The sequence below is a fragment of the Schistocerca nitens genome, chromosome 2, assembly GCF_023898315.1.
Source record: "Schistocerca nitens isolate TAMUIC-IGC-003100 chromosome 2, iqSchNite1.1, whole genome shotgun sequence".
NCBI lineage: Eukaryota > Metazoa > Arthropoda > Insecta > Orthoptera > Acrididae > Schistocerca > Schistocerca nitens.
In genome coordinates, this window is record NC_064615.1 from 150,006,282 (window position 1) to 150,017,405 (window position 11,124).

The 11,124-nt window shown below is 40.8% G+C and overlaps 1 protein-coding gene across 2 annotated transcripts in view; it reads right to left on the bottom strand.

Moving 5' to 3' along the window:
* The window catches only part of LOC126235846 (2-hydroxyacyl-CoA lyase 1), a 134,858-nt gene extending 125,227 nt beyond the window's left edge, over window positions 1–9,631 (bottom strand). Inside the window, exon 1 of one of the 2 annotated variants that reach the window (XM_049944709.1) lies at window positions 9,273–9,410. In XM_049944709.1, the coding sequence (XP_049800666.1) occupies window positions 9,273–9,377 (105 nt within the window). In that variant the 5' untranslated portion in view covers window positions 9,378–9,410. Of the gene's footprint in view, window positions 1–9,272 lie in introns of both variants that reach the window. The other variant, XM_049944710.1, reaches the window with a different exon arrangement.
* Window positions 9,632–11,124: the final 1,493 nt, after the last annotated feature.

Below are 11,124 nucleotides of genomic sequence, written 5' to 3' on the forward strand. Positions count from 1 at the left end.
GCTACGGAGCTTCCACCAAACCGGCGATGAAGAGGCATACATACCCAGGAAGGAAACAGTGTTACCAGCATTTCATTTTACTCCACTTAATAAGGTAGCGAACCTTAGCATGGAGACACTTGAAACCAAAGAGCTTGGTCTGTAAATGGTGTCGCTTAAATTTCTGCAGCGCTCTGGACAGTGACTGCTATGTTCTTGGTCCACCATGGTAGCTGTCAACGAGGGGAACCTGTGGAGAGGGGACAGCAGTGCCAGCAGCATGAAGAACAGTGGCAGAGATACCCTGCATGACTGCATCAATGCAATTCAAGAGAGGCATCGAAGTGCACAGCAGACATACATAAAGACCAATTGGCCCAGCAGAATGCCCAACGTGGGGGCCTGTCTGCCTGGTGGTGGCAGGGAACCGATACAATCACCAGAAGTGGTCACTGCCAAAGATCATCATGGGGTGACTAATGCAGGGAAGCCACAATAGCAGATCGTGACATCGATAGCAGTAAAGGTGCCACAAGCAGCACTGAAGTGGGTAGTCATTGAGGAGACACAAATCAGAGTCTGTAATAAGTTGCTCAATTAGAAGACCCTACCTGTCACAGTGGCACTCCCCCACAGTGGGTGGTGCACACTGAAGTCCCTGTGGAAGAGATATGGGGTGGGAGTCACTGTATTATGGTAAACAGTTCAACATAAGGAAGTAGCCCACCAGCAGGGAGGGAGACATTGCAAGTGATTATTGCCAGAATCATTTGTACTCTAATGATTATTGCTTCCAGGTTGGTATGAAGGGGGATCCAGTCACAAATGACATCGGCAAGAACCAAAGTGCAGAGCCCTCCAGGTGCCGTCCCGGGGCCGTAACGGTTCTGACAGAATGCCCATTGGAGAGTGGTCATCATGGAAGTGCATTTCTTGAAGAGCAACAAATAATGCAGAATAGGAGAAACAAGGTGTTGTATTTCTAGTACGTGATGATAATACCCATTGCAATTCCATTGGATTATCGTGTGGTGAGAGTCCAGGTTAGGCATAAAGCAGCCAAAGCACCATCATGTCAGTCAGTGGTCATCACCAACAAGAATGGGGTGACATCCATTTATTTTTTATTTATTTATTTATTTATTGTTCCGTGGGACCAAATTAAGGAGAAATCTCCATGGTCATGGAACGAGTCAATACATGAAATTATAACACGATATTAGAAACAGATAAAATGAAATATAGAAAAAAAAATATTCAGGTGACAAGTCATAAGTTTAAATGAAGACAATCAACAATGTAACACTGGAATTTGCTTAATTTTTTAGCTCTTCCAGGAGCTCCTCGACAGAATAGAAGGAGTGAGCCATGAGGAAACTCTTCAGTTTAGACTTAAAAGAGTTTGGGCTACTGCTAAGATTTTTGAGTTCTTGTGGTAGCTTATTGAAAATGGATGCAGCAGAATACTGCACTCCTTTCTGCACAAGAGTCAAGGAGCTGCATTCTACATGAAGATTTGATTTCTGCCTAGTATTAACTGAGTGAAAGCTGCTAACTCTTGGGAATAGGCTAATATTGCTAACAACAAACGACATTAAAGAAAATATATACTGTGAGGGCAATGTCAGAATTCCCAGATTTTTGAATAGGGGTCGACAAGAGGTTCTCGAACTTACACCACATATAGCTCGAACAGCCCGTTTTTGAGCCAAAAATACCCTTTTTGAATCAGAAGAATTACCCCAAAAAATAATACCATACGACATAAGCGTATGAAAATATGCGAAGTAGACTACTTTTCGTGTTGAAGTGTCACTTATTTCAGATACTGTTCTAATGGTAAATAAAGCAGCATTTAGTTTCTGAACAAGATCCTGAACATGGGCTTTCCACAACAGCTTACTATCTATCCGTACGCCTAGGAACTTGAACTGTTCCGTCTCGCTTATAACATGCCCATTCTGTCTGATTAAAATGTCAGTTCTTGTTGAATTGTGAGTCAGAAACTGTAAAAACTGAGTCTTACTGTGATTTAGCATCAAATTATTTTCCACAAGCCACGAACTTATTTCATGAACTAAATTATTTGTTACTGTTTCAATATTACACACAAGATCCTTCACTATCAAGCTGGTGTCATCAGCAAACAGAAATATTTTTGAATCACCTGTAATACTAGAAGGCATATCATTTATATAAATAAGAAACAGCAGTGGCCCCAGCACCGACCCTTGGGGAACGCCCCACTTAACAGTGCCCCATTGGGACTGAACATCACTACCACTCTCAATATTGCGGAGAATTACCCTCTGCTTTCTGTTCTTAAAGTAAGAGGCGAACCAATTGTAAGCTACTCCCCTTACTCCATAATGGTCCAACTTCTGCAGTAATATTTTGTGGTCAACACAGTCAAAAGCCTTCGTTAAATCAAAGAAAACACCTAGCGTTCGCAACCTTTTATTTAATCCGTCGAAAACCTCACAGAGAAAAGAGAATATAGCATTTTCAGTTGTTAAACCATTTCTAAAACCAAACTGAACATTTGACAGCAAATTATGTGAATTTAAATGCTCCAGTAACCTTGTATATACAACCTTCTCGATAACTTTAGCAAACACCGATGGCATAGAAATAGGTCTAAAATTGTCAACATTATCAATGTCTCCCTTTTTATAAAGTGGCTTCACTACCGAGTATTTTAATCGATCAGGAAACCGACCACTCCTAAAGGAAAAGTTACAGATATGGCTAAGTACTGGGCTAACATACATAGAACAATACTTCAGTATTCTGCTAGATACCCCGTCATATCCATGAGAGTTCTTGGTCTTTAGTGATTTAATTATTAACTCAATCTCCCTCTTGTCAGTATCATGGAGGAGCATTTCAGGTAACAGTCTCGGAACACTTTTTTCTAAGAGCGCTATATGATTCCCTGTTGGAATTAGGTTTCTATTTAGTTCACCTGCTATATTCAGAAAGTGATTATTAAATACTGTACATATATGCGACTTATCAGTAACACGGACATTCCCACTACGCACTGATTCTATATCCTCGACCTGTCTCTGCAGACCAGCAACTTCCTTTACGACTGACCATATGGTTTTAATTTTATCCTGAGACTTAGCTATTCTATCTGCATACCACATACTTTTTGCCTTCCTAATAACATTTTTAAGCACCTTACAATACTGTTTGTAATGGGCTGCTGCATTTAGATTTTGACTGTTTCTAACGTTTTGATATAATTGCCACTTTGTTCTACAAGATATTCTTATCCCTCTAGTCAGCCACCCAGGCTGCCTGTTTGTGCTAGTACCCTGTTTTAAACGTTGTAACGGAAAGCAACTTTCAAAGAGCATGAGAAAGGTCTTTAGAAAAGCATTATATTTATCGTTTACTGTCTCAGCGCTATAAACATCTTGCCACTCTTGTTCCTTTATAAGGTTTACAAAGGTCTCTACAGCAACCGGATCAGCTTTCCTGAACAGCTGATGACTATATTTAACACGAGTTGCAGCATAAAAATCTTTTAAAGTTAAAATTTGCGCATCATGATCTGAAAGGCCATTCATCTTTTTTCTAACAGAATGCCCTTCTAGTAATGAGGAATGAACAAAAATGTTGTCTATGGTTGTTCTACTGTTCCCTTGCACTCTCGTTGGAAAGAATACGGTTTGCATAAGATTATATGAATTAAAGAGGTCTACCAGCATCCTCTTCCTTGCACAATCACTTATACAATTAATATTGAAGTCACCACATATAACTAACTTTTTGTATTTCCTATAAAGTGAACCAAGAACCTCCTCTAGCTTTAGCAAAAATGCTGTGAAATTGGAGTCTGGGGATCTATAAATAACAACAGTTACAAGTTTAACTCCGTTAAATTTAACCACACCTGCACAACATTCAAACACCTTTTCAGTGCAGTACTTTGAAACATCAATTGACTCAAATGCGATGCCGTTTTTCACATACATGGCTACTCCCCCACACCGCAAAGAGCTCCTCGAAAAGCAGCCAGCCAACCTGTATCCTGGTAAAGGAAGCCTCTGAATTATCTCCTTATTTAAGAAGTGTTCAGATATACCAATTATTTCAGATTCAACATCTATAAGCAGTTCACTAACTTTATCCCTAATACCTTGTATATTTTGATGAAATATACTAATTCCCTCATTACTCGGATACCTAAGCTTTGTCAAAAGTGATTCCCTTGTTAGAGAGACTTCCCTTAAGCAGGAATACCTATCAGCTGACTTCAAACTAAAAAAGGTGCAGCTCTAACACACACTACTGCAGGAATTTTCCCATGAGTGATCCCACCAACCCCACCTATGCTGTCACCTATAAGCTTTGCCAACCTCCCCTTCCCATACCTGTTGAGGTGCAGGCCGTGTCTAGTGAAACCCGTCCTGCTGATAGACTCCACCGACACCACTGAAATGTGACCCATGCTTTCTGTCATCAGCGCACCCCCAAGTCTCATGTTATTACGCCTGATGGCTGTATTAAGATGAGGCCGATCGTGACGCTGAAACAGTTCCACGAAATGCACATTCGTGTTGCCAGTCTGAGTGGCTATCTTTTCCAGGTCACCATCTATGTTATACTCCCCATCCCTACCAATACTATTACCAGCCCCACCCACAATCACTACCTGATCCTCTTTAGTAAAATCCCTACATAACCCCCCTATGTTAACAGTCACCTGAGCCAACCCTGCATTAGGCTTCACAATGCTGGTGACCTGGTACTCACTTCCCAGCACTTCCTGCAACTGCTGGCCTACACCTCTGCCATGTGAACTACCTAACAGCAGAACCTTCTTCTTCCTCTTCGACTTTGCAACTGTTCTAGGCACAGTAACTACTGAGGTCTGCTGCATACTTCCTACATCTACAGCTACTAGAGATTCCTCTCCACTAGACTCTGACAGTTGGTCATATCTATTGTAAACACCAATAGTAAAACTATCTGAAAATCTTCTTCTCCTAGCAGATCTCTTGCCAACAGCCAGCTCCCATTCCCCAACCCCCTTCTCCCTCCTCATCCTATCTAGCTCCTCCTGTGCGTTTTTCAACTGCACCTGAAGGGCACAGATCTTACGCTCCTGCTCCTCTATCAGTTTACTCTTGCTACATAACCTGCAGTTCCAGGAGAGGATCTCACCAGAATGCCCACTGGCTTCCCCACTGCATTCCCCCCAGTGAAAATACTTCGAACAAGTGTCACACCGCAATCCACTACTCACGAACCTACGGCAAAGCCCACACTTCTCACTCATGGTAAAATTTTACTTTTTCTAAGTTCCGCTACTACAATAAGAAGATGCTAAAAACCTGACTACAATAATCACAAACTTACTCTACAAGGGAAGTAACTACTATTATTAACAGTATTAATAAACAACAAATGTGAATATAACAAAAGACTAATACAGAAAGAGAATCAAACGTCTAATCACACAGTAACGAGCTGTAAACAGTTCCCAAAAGGTTCTTCTGAAATTATTTCACCAGAAAACACCACGAACACCGGTTGAAGACTACTAAAGTTCCTAAATAAATCACTATGCACAAACAATTAATTAGTACTTAGCTTTCGATGCGCCGCTACAGCTGCAACTGGTCAGCGCGGAATGTAAACACAGGCAAGAGGTTAAGTTGCTCGATACGAAACACTCACAAATATCACGTCACAACAGAAGAAAGGCAGAGCTGAATGAAGAAACCACTAATACGTCACTTATATAGTAAATATTATCACAAAAACCGTTAAAATATGTATCTGGAACCTAAAAATATATGAAAACTTAGAGAGCGATCTCACACGCAGTCACTCGCTTATGACGTCACACCAAAGATAAATAAGATGTCAGAATCAGGTTGCAAGGGGGGTGGGGGATGGCACCTCTGGGGGGCACTGAGGGGTGGGGGATGGGGGGGAGGTCTTGTCCTGGGACCAGATGCAAAAGTTGAAGAAAGTGGCACTGGGTGGAGTCTGTCACATATTTGGCAAGCCTCAGCATAAGATAGGCAATCCAGGGACTTGTACTCTTGGATCTTCTTTTCTCTCTTGTATGCTGGGCAGTCTGTCAAGCAAGGAGGGTGGCGGTCATGACAATTAATACACACAGGTGGCGAAACACAGGGGCTTCCCTCATAGAGTGGGTGTTTACAGTCACCACACAGAGGGTCCACCGTTTAGCGGGAAGACATATGCTCAAAACGCGAGCACCGAAAGCACCTCATGGGTGGTCTGAGTACAGCTTCACATCACATCTGTAGCACATAACCTTGACCTTCTCTGGGAGGGTATCTTTCTCAAAAACCAGAATGAAGGCGCCAATATTGGTGCTGTTGTCTTTACGACCCTTCTACACACGTCGAACAAAATGAATGCTGCGTCATTCCAGATTAGCCTGGAGTTCATCACTTTGCAGGACGAGGTCTCTATGAAAAATCACTTCCTGGGTCATATTCAGAGACTGGTGAGGGCAATAGACACTGGGCATTGCCAAGGTGATCACAAGCACGAAGAGCTGCATATTGGGCAGCAGAAGCAGCTTTGACCAGCAGGGAGCCCAACCACATCTTACTGAGACACTCCACTTTACCAAACTTTTCCTCGATATTCTCCACAGAAAACAATAGCTTTGTGGTGGTGAATGTGTCCCCGTCTGTCCTAGTGCAGACAAGGTAACAGGGAAATTATTTCATCCCAAGACAGGGAGCTTGGCTCTCCTCCCAGGATGTAGCCAGGGAAGGGAAGGCTGCCGGGTCATACGAAGCAGCATTCAATGATCCTTTACCATTTGAAGAGAGGCTGTTTGAGACAAGCCAAAGTTTTGCAGCTTGATATACTTCATGCTCCAAGCATCTGCTCTGATACAACCTACTCCAACCAGGGGCTCTCCCCATGAGTGCCACCCAACCACAGCAAGGGTCACATGGTATGGCGAACGTTTTCAGGATTTCCGATGCTCCAGGAAGACAAGCAACCATTCCCTGGCATACACTGCGAGGGAACAGCTTGGGTATCAGTATTGTGATCCCTGTTTTGTCAGCAGGCTCACCCAGACAGGTACATAACAGCCCCATCACACAGAATGGCTTCAAGTGCTGATGACCTAGCAGAGTGGGGGTGGGGGGAGGGGCTAGAGCAGGGAAGGAAGGGGGAAGAGGAATCCACACTGTAGACACCAGGGAGCGAGTTCTTCCCCAAATGGCTCGCACTAAGAACAGAAAATTTGGGAGTGGAGGTCAAACCTCAAGCAGGGACCTAAATGCCAAAAAAGAATGAAATAGAACAGACAGAAGGAACAAAATTGAAAGCAATACAGGGAAATAGGTCAATAGCCAGGTTGACATAAATCAGAACACCGAGAGAGAGGAAGGAGGGGTCAGCAGGGAAGGAGTGAGGATAGGGAGGAGGGAGCACAGTGAAGGAAATGCAGCCAGTTAAGAAATAAAGGGCTGCAATAGCTCGAGGCCCTGTGTGCGCCACGTACGAACCCACAAAATAACTGTGAGACCCCTGGGGAGGGGGGCCAAATTTAGGAGTTAGGGATGTATGCGCAAGATGGGATAAACAAACTCAAAAGTGTACATGAGGAGCATCATATGATGTGGGATAGTCATCAAAAGTAACAATGAGCTAATTATTTACATCCTACCAGGACCTTTCTACTAAACTTAACTTACAAAAACAAAAGTTGCAAATGAAAGCAGAAATCACGGCAGAAAGCAAATGAGTCACGCCAGAACAAAAAATATACAGGAAAAGGAAATATTAATAATGAAAAATGTCAAAGGAATACAGGAATTGGTACACAGACATGGAGGAAAAAACTGACCACCACTTGAACCATGCACAGAACCATATGACAGCCAGTAAAGTTTTCTTTGCTGGAAGACATTTCTCTCAATTATAGAACATTGCCTCAAGCCAATGGAATGACTGTTGCACGATTTCATGGCCGATTTTTGCTAGCTGCAGTACTGTATTGATTGATTGACTTAAGGCCTGTTTCATTGGCAAGAGTTAGTTGATAATTCTTCTGTAGAACTCAAAGAGTGAACAAATCAATAAAATAATTAAAATAAACTCGCAAAAACCAAATATTTCATGTTTAAATGAAGAAAAGGCAGTAAAGGAAACAAAAACCGTATGTTACAACTACACTATAGTCTACAAGTAGCACAACACACATTAGTTCTTTCAAAGGGAAGATCCATAATGTAACCCAAAAAATACCACCACACAACTGGCACACGGAACAGTCTCTTACAAAAGCAAGGATGTAAATCCCCAATGTGACAAAAGTAGCATGATTAGAAATTAGAATGCACCAATGATTATTTATTTACACATTAATCCTGTGCAAGTGGGGATTTATATCCCATCACTGTGGAATTAATAACAGACATAAAAGTAAACATAAATGAAGTCAAGATTTTAAAATAGAAATATAACAGATAATTAACAATAATATAATTGTTTAGGCTTCTGCAGCCAGAGTCAGTTAAACGTGTTCTGGGTGCAATACCATGTCATATTGTAAAGAAATTAAGGGAGAAACCAATATTTCTCCAGTAATAATTTGACAGTTAAATCAAGTTCTCATAACAAGGGACATCAACTTCAAGCATTAAAAAATGGTAGAATAATGCTGTCTATTACTTTGTATAACAGAATACTTGAGGTTGTTGAATAAGTTACAAGAAAACAACGACACAAAAAGTGTGCACTTTTGAGGATAAACTCAGTTAAACAGAATGTGGAAAAAGCTGACAGATTGTCACTTCAAGGTTCAGTGTTAACTGTGGTTCTGGGTACAATATGGGAACTACTTCAATATTAACCCTTGTTTACTAAACCCTTGCAAAATCTATGCTTGCTGGAGGGTATAAAACAGGCCATTTTGTCCTTAATTTGGTATGTAACATGCCATTGGAGATCTAATAACTGTAATTGACTAATGCATAACCTATAAATTATGATTTTCTTTGAATCAAGCGTGGAGTACAAAATTTTCTGCTCGTTCAGTAGCAATGTAATATCCCTCCCCCCTCTTTAAGGTTCTAGGGTTAATTTGTTTTGGTGAATACTAGTCAATGTAATTTTAATTATATTTACGCTGCCTGAAGGATTGTCGATTTGTCCTTGACTGCAATTCATATTCAGGTGAAATATAGTTTGACAACATGTCACGTCGAAAAAACCCGATGTATTCAGTACTTTCTACGTACTGTCCGCTTTACGTTGTTTTCAAGGCTACTTACATTTATTCGTAATACAAGTGTTAGCAACAAGACGTAACCACAGATGCAATAAAATATGATTATTGTTATTACGTTATGTTTCCAGACATCACACAAGTCTTTCATCTATACATTGAAGACGTTTATTCTAACCTGGTCTCTCAAGGCTTCTGCCAAAATAGTATTTCCATCTATTTCTTCTGTGTCAGTCATTTTTATTGCACCCAAAGCCCTAAAAACTTTACCCTACTGCAAAAACGAACTTTAGTAAGAGGTCATTATGCGTTATCTAATCAAGCATAACAACACGGGAACGCGTACAAACAAGAACAGCTGATTGGCTGAACTTGTCATCAGTTCGCACCTGTTGCCCGTTATTTGTTGACAGTTGCCAAACCTCCGTTTTAAGAATATTATCAGTTGGCAACCCGACGTCGAAAAACAAAGAAGGCGTGTGCCGCAATTATCTTGGAACTGGCACGAAACTACAGAAAGCAACGCAAAAGAAGCATTTATTATTGTCATGTTGTGTTTTAAAACAGGAGTGATTGCTAATATTTGCTGTAATGAAAGCCACTCAATGGGATATATTTCACATTTGCAAGAACGCAGCAAATGCAAAAGTACATCTTCCAATGTAAGAGGTTAGTTTCTAAGTGTTTCGATGGACTTAATTACTTCAGCCTCAAGACAGCACCATTTTTGACATTATTTATTAGTAATTTTTAAATGCACATTTAACGAAGTTTGGTTAATAATGAAATATCAATGGTTATCTGTGGTACTTTACAATAAGAATGTATCTCTGTCTCATTTGTTCATATTGTATGTACGTTGTAGTCGGCCCTGGCGCAGACTGCTCACACGTGAATATTGAGCTAGTGAAAGTAAATAATTAATTCTACAATAACTGTCAATTAAGTTAATTACAACTTATTTCATATTATCTATTAAAGGTTTCACTCGTTGCAAAGTATTAAAAAAATATAACAAAGGGGCATTTCCGCGTACTTTAGACATAGCGTTACATACAAATTTATGCCTTTAGCGTAACTATTAAGTGAAGAATTTAGGTTGTCCTCGTTACAAATATATTTATTAGTACAGTATCTACTCGTGGAATTTAACGTTTTGAGTTCTATCTTTTATTTCCTTTCAAAACTTGTACAGTCCATATCGCCCATACGTGATCGTAGGCCTATTTTTTCGGGTATAGAAGTTTTGAGTTTTAACGTTATTTTAAGCGTATTACATTGGTATATTAACAGTATACTCATATATTAGTGTTCCACATACCTTTAGTGACTCTTGTGATCTGTGGTTAAGAGAGTATTATTGTTATTGTCTAGATAAATTTTGTAAAAATATTGTAAGCAACCATGAGCGAGTGTGTTTGAGCTACCATAGGAGAGTTAGTTCTGAGGCTCTATGCAGCTGTTGTCACAGTTGGTTACATTGGGGGGGGGGGGGGAATTGGGGAAGTAAATGAGTCTCTTTCATGGTACTGCAGAGTGTGTTCAAGGGATAGGAAAATAGCTGAACAGGAAGGGAAGATTAGAGCCCTTAAGGCTGAACAGGATAGCGCTAGGGAGAAGTTGATGAGGTTAAGGGGAGTAAAGAGTGAACATGTGGAAAGTGGTAGCAAGGAACAGGGGCTACAGAAAGAGAACAGCATCCGACAGTTTTATCATTGGCGCTTACACTAGATTTGCCTTGTTACCTCAGTTAACTAAGAAAGAGACTCAGGTAGATGTAAGGTAGCCATAGAAGAGGTGTGCACCTGATCATGCAGGAAAAATTAGGTGACAAGTACCTGGTCACAAGTATTTTCAAGCCGAGTGTATGTCTTAGCCAAGTGATGGTGATGTGGGAT